This window comes from Falco biarmicus, chromosome 1 (genome assembly GCF_023638135.1).
Source record: "Falco biarmicus isolate bFalBia1 chromosome 1, bFalBia1.pri, whole genome shotgun sequence".
In the NCBI taxonomy this organism is placed as follows: Eukaryota; Metazoa; Chordata; class Aves; order Falconiformes; family Falconidae; genus Falco; species Falco biarmicus.
In genome coordinates, this window is record NC_079288.1 from 29156247 (window position 1) to 29174283 (window position 18037).

The following is an 18037-nucleotide window of genomic DNA, read 5'->3' on the forward strand; positions in this document are numbered from 1 at the left end:
TTCATATTAATGCCAAAATTACACCCCGTGTCCGTCCGTTGTCCCCTGCCCCCAGCATAGGCCTATTCTATTCATTTTTTAATTTAAACTGATGAATTTTATTACCTGGAAACTGAGATGCCCTGTTATAGATCAGCAGATGGTACCGTAGTTAACATAAGTGTCTCCAGATTTCCAGGCTACAGGTTTAATAGCTGTGAGTAGTGGCAATATGAGCCCTAAGTCTTTCAACCAATGAATGGTATCATGGATATAAATGAGTTTAATGTGCCGAGAATATGAGGTTTCATACCTGTTCCTTGAACTTGGTGCTATCCTCTGACAAATAACCGTTGTGGTTGAATGCTTGCCACCATTCCCCACCTCTTGTTTCACGTCCCACTGCCGGGGGTCACTTGTCTTTGCACCGAGAATGTTCACACCTTTCTTCACCTTTGCCCTGTTGGAAACAGCAAGTGTAACAAGTTACAAGAGTCAATCATTCAGGACTGTGGTCCTCCCAATGTAGCTCAGGCATGGAACTCTCAATATACCAGCTTTAAGCTAAGTATTAAGCATGTTTCTAATCCATCAGTAAACATGAGAGCAGTATCATGAACACAGATCTAAAGCAACACAACTCTTTGGACAGAACCAGCTAACTGTGTGCCTTTATTTGTTCTGCCAGCAGCAGGCTAGACTTACGATTAAGACTGAACCTGTAGGAAAACCTGCACTCAAGGTTCTTTATTCTGGCAAAAATTTCACCCTAAGAGAAATTTATCCCAACACAGAAGACTCAGGAAGGTTCTGTTCATCTGTATCAAGACAAACTTGTGCTTCCTTATCATATAAAGAAATACTTCACTGCAGTTTTGTAAATAACCCATTTTTATTCCATATGATACTCTTCTAGATATTAGAGGACAGGCTGTTGCTCTCCTGTCTGACAATTCCCTCTTTATGACAGATTCCCAAGGAAATTTCTGTTTGAAATCTCCAGCCTGGAGAGAATACAGCTGTTGGTTAAGACAAGACTTTCTAACTCAGAGATGCTCTTACAGGATACAAATTTCTTCCACTGTTAGTTGTTCCATCCTGTGGAAAAGTTAACTACTTATCTAGTGATGCTAATATAATAACATCAGCAATAACTGTATGGAGGGTTAATTAAAGAGTACTTGCCTAATTAAGGAGAATTTGTGTAAAGAACTCCCAGCAAAAATGTTATTTGGGTGCAGAACATTTAACTGCTGACCTTCATTTCTAGGAATGAGAAATAAAGATACTTAGACAGCCTCTCTCTTCAAAAGACACTGAAGGACAAACTCCTCAGCCCACACGAGACGATGCGAATGTGAGGAGCAGGGTGCCAGTTCAAAGCACATGGCTCTGCGAGTAGCTTGGCATCAGCGTCGGAAGGAGAAGGCAAAGGGCTGCCTCACGTCACACCGTCAAGAGTACGGTCACTGTGGCCTCTACTCGGCAGGAGCTGGCTTCTCCATAGCAAAGAGGCTAAAGCATGGGGAAAACCAGAATTATTCTAAAACACTTAACGCAACACAAAATGATAGTTGCTGAGCATAAATCATCATCTAACGAGATGCTGATATCATCTTCACATTTATGAGGACTCAGCACCCAAGTTCCTTAGAAAAAACTAGTCTTTTTGCATCTTTAGACACTAAAACACTGTAAATGTAGTCATGAATGACTGAGAATACTTCTCTTCTTGTTGCAGTTTTTCAACAGTGAGACAAAACACAATTTATGGCATTGAAAATATTTTTCCCTCAGTATAAAAGCATAAGTGCTTAATTCTCTCATTTGTAACATGAAATACCATAGAGCTTCACAGATTACTGTCCTGCTCTAGTAAAACTAGCACAAACCTGATGCATCTCTAATGCCTTCAGCTGAATTACTCAGAAATGAAAACAGAAAAAGTAAAGGGAGAATGAAATCCATTACTGAAGGTTCATTAAAGCTTTAAATCCCATTAAGTTTTCCAGCATATTACAGTTCAAGTAAGTGAACAATACACAAACATTTCATTAATAAGAAAACACTACCACCAATCTTGAAATCTGTATAAATTCATCACTGTGTTTTTGGCAGTATGTATTTTAGGAGATGTCTGGATGTATTTTAGGATACTGTTATTCAGCAACTAGAGAGAAGTAAATACTGATAATTTAGATACTCTGTTGAGCTGTTCCTTCAGATAGGCTCTGAAATGGCATAACATCAGTCAAAATGACGTTCCTCATGTTCGGATTTTCAACAGAATTACAACTTTGTCAGCAGCTGCAAATTGCTCTTTCCACCATGTAGCTTGACATAGTCAATACCTGCGCTCCTGTTAATTAGGACACACATTTTGTATGGCCAAGGTTAGTGGTAAAATACACTGCCAGAGGACGAAAGACCATGGCTACAATGCCATTTTGTTAATTAACTACAGTATGGGGCATTAAGTTGAGTGGTTTTCACATATGCCATTATATAAAGCCCATTAAAAAAAAATTCCATCCCAGGGTAAAGTAGGTTATGTTTAGTGAGAAAAATCAATGTTGTGATTGTACTTAGCACTGGAATTAGGGTATGAACACCCAGAAGATTGAACTTCCTAAATAAATATGCAGAAGCACAAATTGCAAATCTCCCTTTAAAAAGGGCATGGAGTTTTATATAACAAGGTCAATGGATGAATCAGAATTAAGTCAGACTGCAGTGAGCCCCATACATTTTTAAATGCAGTCTGTACGCATATGCTACAAATGTTTTCACTTAGATTTTTATTTACTTGGCGTTTGAGTGCTAGCAAGGAAAAGCCTATTTAATTCTTTACCAAAGATCTGTTGACCTTGTATGCTTGTGATTAAATATTAATTTTTTAAATCAATAGTGCCAACTTTGTACGTAAAAAAAATTAAGTTATACTACATCAATAAACCCTGAGACCGAGGACCTGGAGCCCATATGACTTGATAGTCTCCTGTATTTACCCACCTAATCTATGCAGTATATATACATTCACCATATTTACTTAAGGGAGGCAAGTATGGTGACAATAAATGGAGATGACGAATAGCTGAAGTACTCCAGGTTTCCTTAGTGCAGGGCTCCCAACTCCAACTGGAAAATTCTCTCCTTTGCCATGCCTACTTATTCATGAGTAGATGGTTGTCCTCACACAGAGGCTTTTCTGCACAGCTCTGTAACCTGCCAGTATCCACCAGCCATAAGCTGTCAGCGTGGGCACCCACCCAAAGTGGAGGCACAACCTACCCCTCCAACACTGCTGTAAACAATTACTGCATTTTCTGTGGGAGTCACTAAATTGCCTCTGTCACTTCAGCTATGTGTTCTCCACAGCGGTAATAAGCAAACTACAGCCCCGAGTCTGCTGCCCACTAGCAAAAATCATCCTTTCACTGGATATAAATGCAGACCCCACTAAGCTGAAGTCATCTACATACGCATAAAACCTAAGGGCAGCAGCTCATTTATTGAAGTTTGATTGTCTATGTGCTGAAAGTTGAGCATAGTTTTTGATCTTCTGTCACAAGCAGACCTTGCAATGGAAAGATGAAAGAAAGACCGTCATTAGGAATGGCACAGACCACCAGAGGTCAGCTTCAATCCCACACTGGAGAGAGGGCTCCATCTGAATGGGCTTTTGAAGCTTTATGAACACATGGTAGCCAGAAGAGTGAAAGACTTGCCTGCTTGAACTTCTAAGGTTACTAATGCATAGCACAGGAAATCTCTGCCTCAGCTTTGTCTCAAAGTAACTGTCTCTCCAAGTCTCTCAAATGGAGAATTAAAACATTTTGCTGGCATGCGGAACAAGCAGCATCTCAAAGGCATTACAGAAAAAGTCTCCAGCAGCTTATGTAGAAACTATTACTTAATTTTTGTCAAGTAAGAACATTTACTTACACAATCTCACAACAAATGCACTTGCGTAAATGTGCCATTTCCAAACAAATATTTCATTTCCAAATGAAAGCTTTTAGTTGTATACAAAATTTCCATTTAGCACCTTATCTTCCTATACATGTCAAACTTAGAAATTATGCTTCTAATTAATAAATTCTAATCAATTGCAGATGAAAATCTACCTGTTCCATTTCACTGTCCTCAAATTACCAAGAAATCTCAGCAGTATTTAGACATAATACTATACAGGTGATAGAGACGGTAATTGAAAGGCAACTGAATCCGCAACAGCCAGAGCTGAAGATGTGACTTATGATTTCAGGACCTCAAATTATAGTTTCTTATTTACATTTAAATTTTAATCTTGCAAAACTGCTATGGCCATGGAAGGGTTCTGCCACCTGCAGCAGTGCTATAGAGACGGCAGCCTGCCGAGCACTCCACGCGGTTCTTCACGTGCTGTATGGTTTTGCTAATCCTAGAGAGCATCGTCACCTCTCTTGCTCCAGAGAAAGTCAGCCCCAGAGCACAGACCCAAGCACAGTTACATCGCTTGTGTGTGCTGTGAGACAGGCAGGGGATCTGCTGGCAAAGGAAGGATCTGAAGTTACAAGTAGGCTAACACCACGCCAAGCTGATGAGGAGCCCCTGGCCGCAGAGGTCCCCAATTCCCTTTAGCTTGGCACTAACACCCAGCCAACTCACTGGCAAGCTAAATTAGTGTTCATCAGTGGATGACTTCGCTTCCTCATGGCTCACTGCAAGATCAGATCGGCGGCACCACCAGTGCCAGGGAAGCGCAGAAGCACAAAGTGAGGGGCAGCGGGGGTACCAGGGCAATGCGCTCAGGAGCAGCAGGTACCTCTTAGGTGGGGTTAGCATTACTGTCAAACTGCACTCCAACTGAAAGTTTACCCAGGAGCTTGGGTAGACAAGGCTGCCCTAAAGAATAAAAAGCTAAATCAATACCAAATTCCTACAATCAGTGAGCTTCATAGTATCTGGAATAATTTTCCAGACACTAAACCTTCTGGTTCCTGTTAGACTGTTTGTTTTCAGCAGGTTATACTTAGCTCTGCATCTTCTGTGCTCTTCATAAATGCCATGCTATTCTTGCCACGCTATACTTCGATCTGAGAGCAGCCTGGTTTTAGATCAGTGACCACTGCTTTGCATAGACAGTCTCTTCAGCTCACATCTGCTGTCCAAGCTGCTGTACCAGAAGACTTTTCTTTAGGAAGTATTCAAAATGTAAACATTAGAGACAAATGCAGGTTCAGTCTAATGGGGAGGATCAGCTCATCTACAAGGTAGTCCCTGGGCCACAGGAGCCAAGCGTGGGCATGCTATACCTCGCTCTGTGGGGTGAGGGACATGATGCCCCTGACAAACCCTCTGCATTTCCATGAGTAAATCCTCGTATTTGTCAAGTTGATGTTTCAACTGAATAAATACTGACCCCTTTTGGCCAGTCTTCTCTGGAGCCTCAATGTTTCTTGTTATTCCTCACTTGCCCAGACTAGTAGAAGCCCTTGACTGCAAAGGTCACGTTGTAAGAAATTCTTTTACTGTACCTCCTGAAACCCAGGGAGCCTCTCCTGGTGGCCTGTTTCTGGCCTGCACTTTACAGTAAGCCTCTAACCTTCCCGAGTTCTGCCAAAAAAATTTCAACTTCTTCCTGCCATGATTTAAATTCACTCCTTCCCTTCTTTGTTCCCAGAGTAAATCAGGAGATTAAAGCCAGCTGCAGCAACCCATAAAACCCAGGCAGGAGACTAACCACAGCAATTAAGCAAGATTTGTTTTATTAAGTAAAGCTTTTCCCTTTCATCTTTCTATGTGAAATGAGTTACTACATCTCACTGCAGCTCTGAATGAACAGGACAGACATCTGCCTGGCAAAGCAGAATTCATTAAAAGCCTCATTGCTGGCCTTAGTTGAGAAGCCAAAAACAGAAGAACATGACCTGGTTAGCCACGTCAGCCTTCCAAATACGCTCCTTTAATTTGCAAAATACAAGGACAGAGTAAGTGTGTTTAAGCAGCTACAGCTCCGCTTGGGGAATCGGGGGGGGGTGGTGGTGTGTCAGGTATCCGCTCCAGGCCCCCTCCTGCAGGACCCCAGCCATGGAGCCCTGCTTGCCTCCCTCCTCCAGCAAACAGATTTCCAGCAGAGCTCTACACGGCCACCTCTGCCACGGAGGTTTTCATTTACAAGCCATATGCACAGGTAAGCGGCAAGAGAGAGCCCCATCTCAACCCGGGAATTTATGTGCTAAATTTATTAGGTAATAAATTACTGCTAATAGTAAGAAGGCTAGTCCAAAGGGCCATGCACGCAAGAATTTTCTTTTCTTTGATTTCTAGATTTACAACATGGGCTAATCATTAGTAAAAGGCAAGATCTTGCTTCTCAGAGCATTCTTTCTCCTTCAGGCATTTTCTTTCTCAGGGAGTATTCAGAAAAGGCCTTCAGGAAACGGCTTTTGTTAAAAAGGGTAAACACTCTTTAAAATGTCATAACAACAAACTCTAGGTGTTTAGTCCTTGCTCTTCCCTCCTTCCCTTTTTCCTTTCACTTCTTAGAATGCTGGTCTATTTGAAAAAAACTTAAAAAAAAAAAAAAAAAGCCATGTAAAAAAAAAAGAAGAACTTGAAATATTTTACTTTGAAAATGCAGTAATCAAATCCTTAAGAATCTCCAAACCAGAATGCTTAAGCTTCTTGAATATAGGTGTAATTCTGCAAGCAGCTTAAGCAGATTTCGTTATTTCTGAAACCTCCTCTCTCAGCTGAATTGGACTAAATTCAGCTTCCCCAAAATGGCATCTTTTGGTGACTTCACTGTCCAACAAAATTATATAAATTTCTTTCATTGCCAGTGAGGAATCCTGGGATTCAAAACTGCTCTCCCAGGCTGTTCTTTCATAGCGTTTCTTACATAACTGCAATTCCCTGAGACCCTAGGGAAATCAGCTGCCTTCTATTTCATGGGAATAGGTGCTTCATATCCCTTAGGAAGCTTTGAAGAGGTCAGCTGCAAGGCACGAGGTGGATGCTGTCAGCTGTATTTCATATTTTCTCCCCCAAAAAGAAATCCAATGTGCTTTAGGATGTTTCAGTGACAAGAGTTCTTTGGTTTGGCTGACTCCTGCGGTTAACTCTTTGTTACCATTACCAGCCCTCTGGAGGCGTCAGGTATCCCACTCTTTATTTTAAAAGAAAAGAAAAAAGAGATGCTTTCTGTGAAGCTTGGATATCACCACTTAAGCCACAGAGATAGTCATTTAACCTCCTAACATATCTCATGGCAAAACTGCTTTCTCTGGCACTAAATGTCAATAGCACTAGTTAAGGGATTACAAGAAAGGCAGGAGGAAAAAATAAAATAAAATAAAATAAAAGCAGGAGGGAACTACACAACACAGAGAATCTGGATTTGTCTTCCAAGCTGAGAGGAAACCTAATCTGAATTTACAACCCGCTAACATTCAGCCTCCAGCAAAGATAAACACTGTAAACTCCTGACATTCACAGAAGCTGTTATGGAGCTGCTACTGCATTTAACTCCAGCTCCTCCTGCTTTCAGAGGAACAACCATATTTCAGCCCAGATATTACTGAGGGGTTCTGGCTGAGTGTTTAAACCTCCAGCAGGCTCACAGGAGCTCAGAACATAAGGGAGCTCTTGCAACGGCTACCAGAAGCTCTGCTTGCCCTCTGCCTTGGCTAATTGCATTTATGGGGCCACTTGAGTGGCAAACCACTGTTATCGAGTTGAAATTATCAGAGCAGTAACGAGATAGGACACAAGATAGTCCAAGGTAGAAGAAAGCAAAATCATGCACCAGGTAACTCCAGTTCAGCATACACTTTCCTTTTCTTAACTCCCCAATCCACTGCTTCAAGAATTTCTTTGGACAGAGTAGTTGTCGCCAACTATCACAATTTTACATGAAGTATTGCAGGGTTTAGATATATCATTTTATTTTGTTTAACCCTAAGCTCCTATAGTCATTTGGAAGGAATCCTCACCGATATTAAGAAACAGGAAAGACAGAAAACTGAAAGCAAAAGAGTGTTTTCAATAACAAGGACCTCACATTTGTTCTTTTTGTATTCCTTAGTATTTTTGTAACACTTGAAGTTGGCATCCCAAAACACAAAAAAGCATTCCCATTGAGAAGGTTGGAGATCCCCTTGTGCTAAGCACTGTCCCAGTATGGCACAGAATGATCTCCTTTCCTCAGAGATTATAAGTATTAATCAGCAGATGGGAACATATAATTTGGGAGCACAAAACCACAGGGGACAAGACTACTCATTTCAACCCCTTTTTGGTTGCTCTTTACCTGTTACTCATGGAATCAGCAAAAAACGTGGGTTCACAAGGAAACTCTTACTGAGAAGACCAAGGTCTTACAGTGCCCAAGAGGTGCTGCAGCAGTGCTTTAAAACTGTTGTACTCCTCATACTAAGCATTTTAGATGCTTAACCTTAACTGACTAAGGAACAGTCTGAGTTTTCTTATGACTTACTCACCCTTTCCATTTCCTTAAAAAGTGAATGAGTAGAAAGGCTCTTTTATAATCTGAAAATCAAACTAACCAATGGGTTGAAGTCAAAGATCTGTCTCATGGCCTCTGCAAGGAGCAAAGTTGATGCACAATCACATCTAGGTAAGGTCCCTGAAAAGTCTTTGCTACGGGATCAACTAATTTATAAATTCCTGATACAAGGAAACATTGGACACCACGCTCTTTGCTTTGCTGTCTGTTAAAAAGTGAGTTGGAACAAGCATCTGTCTCACACCAACACATGCTTGCCGAGAGAGGCAGAAGAGAGAGACAGATAGGGGTGTTAAGTAAACAAAAAACCCAGCAGGGTGAATCCACAGTGCAGATTCAGCTGCACATGCTAAATACAAGCTCACTGCCTCCACAGATCTATTTTATAGGACCAGAGACACTTTCTCAATAAGTCAATGCTTTGAGATTATATTCCCTACTACATGCAGTTTCTATTATTACAAAAAAAATCTCTAAGCTGTATAGTTGTGACATTCCCCCAGCTGGCAGAGCAATAGCAGTGCTGAGGAAAATACTTACTGTTTGCAGTGGTTATTAGGATTATTACTTAACCCTAAGTGACTTTCTGAAGTAATCTTCCCGTGCAGTCCCTTTGTATTTTTAATCCCATCTGCACTCTCTTCAGCAGCTGTTATGAATACAATTTTGCCATCAGCCATGCAGCTACGAGGGCTGCGTTTCATTTTCCCTTAGAGGAATATAATATTGCTGAGATCAACCGCTAGGAAGAGGAAGGGGCAAGTGTCCTTAAAACACCAAGAAAAAGAGGAGCAGTTCAGTTGAATAATTGTTTCAAATGTTATGTATTATACTAGGTATTTGCACAAGCGATGAAAGAAAAGACTGATTATCAGGTGGTTCATCCCCAAGGTGCAGCACTGTCTCATTTGTACTCTAATTAGTCTAACTTAAGTTGACTCAAGGATGGAGCATTTTACCACTGCCCTGGAGAGAACTCCCCACAGACAGCAGGGGCTTTGCTGACTCTGCAGGTGCTGTAATAACATGTGCTTCCATCCGTTCAGTCCTGCCTCCTCTCCCTCTCTCTTTGAAGTACCGAGCAGCACCAACCAGGGGCAACCTTTTAGCATAGATGAGTGCCTAACTGCGATCAACAAAGCGGAAAGGCCGCCAGGAAAGGTAACTGCAGGATAAAGTAAGAACTATGGCAACATGTTTCCTCTATAGCCCCCCCCCCCCCCCCCCCCCCCCAAGACTCCAGTATTTGGTAACAGCAAAGGCTCATCATAATCCCCACCCCTGCACAGAGTCACATCAAGGCATGTGAGCACTGCTGCTATTCTTCATTTCGCTTCAGAACAAGCACACCTTGCGTAGTAATCGGTATGCAAGAGTGTGATAGAAATGCGACAGAGATGGTCTGGGGGATGCAGCAGACAGAATTGCTAGCTTTTATGTCTGAATTGAGTCTTAATCTAGTAAATGCTGGCAGTGATCTGTTCTACTGCTTCCAAATTGGGTTCTTTCATGCTTTAAGTTTACCCAACAATAGCACAAATCCTTGCGCCCTGAGGCAGTTGCTGGTAGCTTGTGTATTTAGGAACAGATCTGAAGCCCCTGAGACTTCAGTAACTCAGCAAGAATACTCCTGCTGACCTCAGGGGTCTTGGATCAGCTGCATGAAGCACACGTGGGGTTCTGTGGGGTCACCACCTGGCCCACCAGCACCAGTGGGCACTATCCGCAGGCAGGGCACGTGGTGGAAGCTCACAGGGCTCAGGAGTGAGAAAAATGCTAATGAATTACTGTTAGGATGTGGCTCAGGGAGTTCAAATAATATAGAAAACTACTTTCATTCTCCTGCAGCTTCTTTTGTAATTTAAACAAATTTTTCTCTTTTTTTTTCCAGAAGTGACTGGGACAGGCAGAATTTTGTAATCACTAAGAATTACTTCACAGCCTGGTGGGTTTTACCTCGTATGCGCATGTATACACTGGCCACAGATAGACACACACACACAGAATCTCATACACAAAGTGTTCCTGTTTCTCTCCACTTAGTCTTCTTCCTCTGTCCCTCCACATTTGCTTTCTCTTGGCTTCATATACCTCTGCATCTCCTCTTGTAATATACCTTTTTCACATCTCACATTTATTTTCAGCTTCCCCTTTCATTTAGAAATGTGCCTAAACCAGCCGAGTCACCACTGAGCTCCAATTTGCACCCATCCATCCCTGCTCTCCTTTAACTGCCCTGGAAGGGCACCCTGAATCCAGCCTGAGATCTTCTTGTTGGCCTGACTTCGGTTTGCAGTTGTCACATGGCTGTGCAAAGGCATTTCTTTTATTCTACTTTGTTCTCCAAAAGAGACATGATGCCAAAAAATATTATACAGTTGTTTTCAATAAGCACGGACTCATGGCCAATTCACCAAGGCTGCCAGATGATAAAACCACAATGAGAGGTCCTCTTTAGACTGGGAAGTTTTTGTGTCCAAAAGCATTTGCTAAGTTAAATGAAAAATTTCTCCCAATTCCTACACAATTCCTTAGTGGGGAAACTACGCCTCCGCCTCATGATTACGCCTGCTGTCCCTCCCAACCAGTTACCTGCCCCTCTGTGGGACACGCTGTGTCTGGCTTTGGGATGCACTGTCAGAAAGCTGACTTGGCTGGATCTGAATAGCCTTGACTAATGTATCCCAACAAGGGAGCCCCTTAAAGTCTTTCCACATTAGGTAAGCGGTGTCCAATTCCTGTTATAGAAAACCAGAATAAATATCAACTATAAAAGAAACGAGCCTGTCCAGCTGTAGGACTGTTACACCAAAGGATTAGGTACAAGAGCTTGGGAAGCAATTCATTTGGAAGTTGCTTTCCTTTTTGTATGTTTGGTTTATCTTACTCCAGGCTCAAGTATCAAATTGTAACAGCAATTACTGCCCCAGAGCATCTCGACCACCTCTGCCTTCTCCGCCCACAGAGGGCTGTCAAAGCCATCTTTAATACTAATTACAGACCATCAAAGACAGGGCTTCTCCTATAGAAACTCCTACAGAAGCAGCGAAAAAGAAAGGGAATAAGAACTACAATCAAGATAAAAGCATAACTTGACACTTCTAAACAAGGCGCTGTTTGCCCTTTCCACAAGGCTGGAAAGTTTTTGCATGGCAACGGGGTTGCCTAAGCAGTGAGCGGGCTGGGGTCTGTGCTTTAGAAGCTGTACAGTCACAGGACCAGGTTTTACACCTTTAACTTGCCAGACCCATTTAGGTCAACGATATTATCTCAACAACCATTGTTGGATGTGCTCAAGGGCAACGGGTCCCTTGGGCTATCATCAGCCATCTCATCAGGACCTTTTAAGGACCCCCCCCCCTTTTTTTTTTTGAGGCTGAGCCTGCACTAGAGGCCAACTGTGGACTCTTTAAGCCATAATGAACAGAGTCAAGTCTTGAGAGGTCAGGAAACTGCTGAGCTCCTTTGACATATTGCAGTAATCAGCAGGAAGAATCTGGGATGTATCAAAAGAAAACTAGCTGTTGGTGAAAGTCAGGAGCAACAGCTTGTTCCTGGATGCAGATATTAAGGTCATGATATGCTTAAAACAAGAAAAAAACACCCATAAGATAAAATAGATCAATACCTTTGTAACTCCTTGTGCTTATTCCTTCTCTTTGTGAGGATTACAATCAGCATAAGTAATTTCCCCCTTTATCACCTCCTGGGGAGTCTTTCTTTTCCCCCTCGATGACTCTCCCCAAAAGTCACTTCAATTCATCCAACTGCAGCCAGCTACTAACTGCAGGGATGAAAATAATTTTGTTTCAGCTTGGTGCAGCAGAAACGCACTAGACCTAAATAGCATATGACAGGGCACAACACACGCACCTGATTTAGGACTGCACAGGCTTCAGCAGCAACAAAGGATTTGCTTTCTGAAAATGCTGAAGCAGCTTCTCCCAACACTGTCTGTATCAAACTAATAACAGTCAAAGAGAAATGCTGGGTAAACAAGCGCAGGCGTGGATAGGTGAACGCACACACAGAACAGCCCTTGCAATCGGACCTGAGGCGCTGCTACCGAGCCTCGATCATGCCCTCTTACCTTTCCAACCTTCTACACAACTTCTGTTTATAGTTAAAGACATCTCTAGAGACAAGAGTCTTAGGCTGTGGAGATGAGGTTGGCAACGTCATAGGTACGTTATGACACTTCAAACAGCAGTCACTGAACAAAAGGACCACTAACACATAGCATTATACACCCTCCTGCTGCTTCCTTCTAATATGGGGGCACCTAATTCATAACTTTCGGATGCTCAGGACTGGTAAAATTGCTCCATGTTCTTTTTTGGGCCAAAGCCCAAAGCAAAGCAGTGTGGACTTACAGTGATGCTCTGCTGCATTTCTGTGCTCTTCTGCCAAATGGGTGAGAAACACTTGGGTCTATAGGCCTTCTCTTGTTATAGGAATAACAAACCTCTCACCATGAAGGATGTTTTAGCACTGGCCCCCATCCGCCAGGGAGCTGACGGGGTTGCTGAGCAGCCACGGAGGGTGGTGTTACGGGGCTTGCACACTACGTATGCCAGTCTAATGCCTTAGCAAACCTCTACTCATTTCCTAAGCCATTCACTTCCTTCTTTGAAAGGCCTTAGATAAAACCACTAAGAGTTATGGGGTATACAACAACCAAGGATATAGAGAAATGACAAGTACAAAGAGAGGAATATGAATAATATACAGAAGAGGCCATTATTCTATGTACAGAGGGAAAGTGTTTCTGCTCCTTACAAAAGGAAGGATTTATCTTCCCCGATCAGAGGTGACAAAGCTAGAATGTTAATGCTACAAAAACACGGGGAGGGCAGGAATAAGGCTGCCAGCAATTTCACTTTGATTTCATCAGCCGATCATGCAATTCTACATTTATTTTTTTGTGAGCAGCAGACACTTTCACACTTGAGTATCCCAGGGGAAAGACAAATTACTAAGTCTAACAGCTTTCTCTACAAAATTCCGCACACTTCAGTCAAGCAAGACATCGATGTTCTCGATCTCCTGTCCCTTAGGCCTGACACAGCTCGTGCTACTGACTTTAAAGGGGGCGAGACTGGTCAGCAGGTACTAAGTCTTCTCTCAGTGACAGCAGTTTCATGCAGACGTAATTCAGGGCCAGCTCTGATTCTGCCTTGCTGTGGATGACAATCAGGTCAGGCTTTTAGTACCTAAGCTCCCTTAAAATTATGGCACCTTCTCTCCATCCATCACTAGGTCTTCTGCTCCCCGCTCCAGTCCATATGTCCCTGTGAACTTGCAGCTGGGGATGCTTATTAGCTCCCAGCAATGTCTACGATGTCAGAAAACATCACATAAATGCAATTATAGTACTTCTACACTGAAGCTAGCTCTGCTTTAATGCTCACAGTGCTGAGTTTAATGTAAATGCAACCATGTCAAACATGCTTCTAGCAAACACAGGGGTGATAAGGCAACCCAAACAAGACCAGAGATTAGACCATAACATTATTATCAGCAGAAATAGCAGCCTCAAGAGAAAAGCTCAAAGCTCTGCTATGCTGCCATACTAATGGGTTATTAGAGAGTTTACACCCTAGAAGGGTTTGTTAAAAGGAAAAGGAAGGGGAAAATTCACACCATAAATTGCTGGAAGAATCCTGACTGTGTTTGGATCAAGCTACTATTTGCACATGGAGTTGAAAATTTATCACAGTCCCATAGACTGTTTTTTCTGTCACTGGCAGGGAAGGTAGGTGCTCATTTTCAGCATAAAGAACCACTAGGCTGAATAAATATTAACAGTACAGTTGCATCATATGGAGCAAAGCTGCCATGCAATTAACATGCAGAAAGTGCGCCAGCCTTGCAATAAACCAATACCGCTATGCTGTAATACTGAACTACCCGCAGCAGTATGCCTGTCCACAAGATCATTTGTGACTTCATTTTATGTCATATGCTTGGAGGCCATTTTCTGCTTTTTTATGATATTTTAAGGCCATTCTTTCAGCATATAAAGAGTAGTAAAAGAAGATGAGCCAGACTGTTTCAAATGCTTCATTATTGTTACTGAAGGGAGGTGGTGGATTCACCATCCCTGGAGGCATTTAAGAAATGCGCAGATGTGGTGCTTAGGGACGCGGTTTAGTGATGGACTTGGCAGTGCTGGGTTAATGGTTGGACCTGATAGATTTCAAAGGTCTTTTCCAACCTAAATGATTCTATGAAAAGTAGTAGTGGGAAGTACCTGAAAAATGTTTCAAAAATAACACTAGCTTAGGTACTTTAGTTTGGTATGTAAATTTAGGACACCCTCCCTAGCACCAAGTAGGTATACCTGAGATACAGGGGTGGACTGCAGGATTGCCTTCATCAGCCAGCTGGAACACAGCTACTAAAGTATACCCTTCAGTTGTCACCTAATTTAGTCTTCCACTACCAACCTGCTCTCTCAATCCAATTTGACTAATTTTTAAGAACCTCTGCCCTCCTAATCTTGTTATATTGGTGATTTTTAAAAAATATTTTTCTGCAAGGATGCAGAAAACCCCCGCCCTTCTTGCCACCTGCTTCTGCTCCTTCTCCCCTCCCTCTAAAATTATGACTTCCCACACTGAAACCCAAAACCTTTGGAAATTTTTTGAAAATAGATGCTTATTTTTGCCTTTTTGTGCAGCCCTTTTAGCTGGAATTTCCCGGCCTCTGTTTGCAAGAACAGCATTTGGTAGACCAATGACCTATTTTTTATTTTTTATTTATACCTCTGTTATTCACAAAGCTTAAGGCCCCAGGATGAATGCATCTTCCCCAGTGCGTGCCGGATCCTCTGCTGGCTAATGACGTTTGTCTAAAGCGTCTGGTAAAAACAAGGACTGTGAGCTGAGCTGCAGTAATACCAAGGGTAACGCAAGGTTCAAAAAGGCAATAAATCCATCATGTGAATGGGAGCGGGGAGATTTACTTCTTAGTGATAAGGCAGAAAGTTGAGTACTGAGAGGTTATGAAATCATTACTGGATGAGAAAGGGGTTTAAAAGAACAAATTTGTTGTATTTCTACATTTATATTAAAATTTTTACAAATGGAGTTGAATGAGGGAAGAAAAGCCAGGAAATATTCACGGAGTATTTTAATTATTAGGATTTGCCCTCGACATACATGTTAAATGAGGCTTCGTAGCAGCAGTAAATAACGTGAACCTTACAAAAATACGAAGTCACCTTGCAGAGGCAGAAGGAAGCACGTGAGCTGATCTGTGCCTTCTCTATTGGGATTTCCATATGAGAATGAAAAGGCTGCTTTCACAGGCAAGGCTGAAGCCTACGGGCACACAGTCTGAAAAATAACACCACCTTTTCATTTGTAATCTGAACAAATTCAATGTACAAGCTATTGATGGAAAATGAACTTAGAACCTCACATTTCTATTTTTTCCAGGGTAGAACTGCACTTTAAGTCACAGGCTTTATTAATGGAAGAAGTGCATTTGTCTCTTGCAGTCCTGAAAAATAAAGCATGGAGAAGTAACATATGGAATATGCCTTGGGCAAGAGATTTTCTTCTGGTATTGCTGTTTTTCTAATAAGATTGAAATCATGGCATGAGTGCACACATTCCTATAAAGTGTTTCACAGGGGGTGGCCTAAAATAGAGGCACCCAAAACTAGACGTTTTTTTATAATATTGCTAATCTCAACTGTTCAAAATGCAATTATCTGAGATCCCTAAACTCATGAGATGTGCCGTTCTTTTTACTTCCCTTCAAGTTCTCCACTTTCGAGTCTGCCCTTCAAGTCAAATTCTTGGAGAAATTTCTCTGAGTTTCCCCTGTAAATATAAGGGCTCCAAAATTGATTTTATAATAGGAAGTTGCAATCCTCCTGCCAGCCCACAGCTGCAGCAGGGGATGCTCCTATAAAAATAATCACTGTGATTGAAATTGCTTAGGAAATTGTGAAAGTTAGCAACACTGATATTAAAAAGCATGGTGGGTGCAGACTTAACAGCTGATAAATTCAACTGAGCTTGTTTCCAGGCTCTTTAAATAACTGCGAGGAGGTGTCAGAATTGTTCTTTGGGTATTATCACTGCAGAGACAGAGAAGCAGCCCCCAACCTACTCACACGCACCTCAGAGAGCCTGTATCAATTTAAAGCTTCCCACTAGTACATCTTAGCCCTTTGAATCTTTCCGCTAAGATTTAAAGGTACAGACCTATTGGTACCTCTTCTGCTTCTGACAGTTCTCTGCCTTAGTTTCCCCACGTTCCTGTAGGCAGAGTTTCACTACCTGGCCCCCAAGCTGTGTTGCAGTTTTTCAGTCAGTATTAGTAAAGAGCTTTAGGGCAGAGGAGCGATAAGCATTGCAAGTACAAGGACTACAGAAGAGCCTCAGGCACTGAGATTACCTTTACTTTTGAACATCTTTGATGCAAGGTCCTGGAAAAGCAACACAGTTGTCTTACGCTCAGTAAAAATTTATGTTCTTCTGTTCTTGTTCTAAAATCTAGCTAAGTCTAAAATTGAACAACCCAGAAAAAAACTATTCCAGTGAGAAAATTGTATTGAAGAGGGCTTCACCTCTTGAAAACTGCAGTGCAGTGCGTCTGACTGGTTAAAAAATGCCCCGGCAAACAATTTAACTTCCAGGGAATCTACTTTGATTTCAAACTCACAGTGTCAACAGCTCCAAAGGAATGTGCTTTCTGGTTTCTTGTTTCAAATTACAGAGCAGCTAAGTGAAAACCGAGGTAGAGAGAGAACTGAAACGCTATGAAACAGGCAAGTGTTGCAACAAACAGTCTGATACAACATCAAACCACTCAGAACTGCACAGCCCATCACTGTCTCTTATTTTAGCTCTTCAGTTACACACAGTGATCCACCAGCCCTAGAGATACTGCCTCTGTATTTTTCCCCATGAAAATGAAGAAGAAATCAAATGGATACTTTACAGCTTCAGTTTTAACTGGGAAACAGTTATCACATGAAACAAAGTTGAGTTATTTCTTCCAAGTCAATGAGTTAACAGCTCATATTTTGGTTTAATAAGTTTGTGTAGGAACCATAATCTGAGTAACAACCAAAGGAGGAAGCCCCGAGCATCTTTTGCGTGTGCTGAATGGAGCCACATGTCTCGTGGCATGTTCCTCAATCAGAACCAAGCTGTGCCCGCAGCCCTGGGCACACAGCTACACCACAGCATGACGCAGAGAAATGGCATTGCCGGCGACAGCAGTGCCTGAGGAATGTCAGAACTGCAGCGCATCAGTGCAGGTTTGCCCTACCACTCCGGACAGCGCGTTACTCCAAGGTGTGCTGTTGCATTGATACAAGGGTTCAGCCTTCAAGGTCTGAAAACCTGCATAAAAATGTACTGAGCAGAGACAGCAAGGGCTCCACTCCAAGGTAAGCAGAAAAGACAGGGTTTTAGAACTGTTCAGCCCCCAGGTAAAAAAGAAAGGTTTTGTGAAGAAACACCAGATATACTACAAGTCATATTTATGATAGTTAAGAGAATCCCATCTAACACTGAGAAAGAA

General features: G+C 42.2%; 1 protein-coding gene across 1 annotated transcript in view; it reads right to left on the reverse strand.

Moving 5' to 3' along the window:
• Positions 1-18037, reverse strand: part of TMEM132C (transmembrane protein 132C) — a 221652-nt gene that overhangs the window by 97723 nt on the left and 105892 nt on the right. Inside the window, exon 3 of the mRNA XM_056325440.1 lies at positions 293-439. Within this exon, the coding sequence (XP_056181415.1) occupies positions 293-439 (147 nt within the window). The remainder of the gene's footprint in view (positions 1-292; positions 440-18037) is intronic.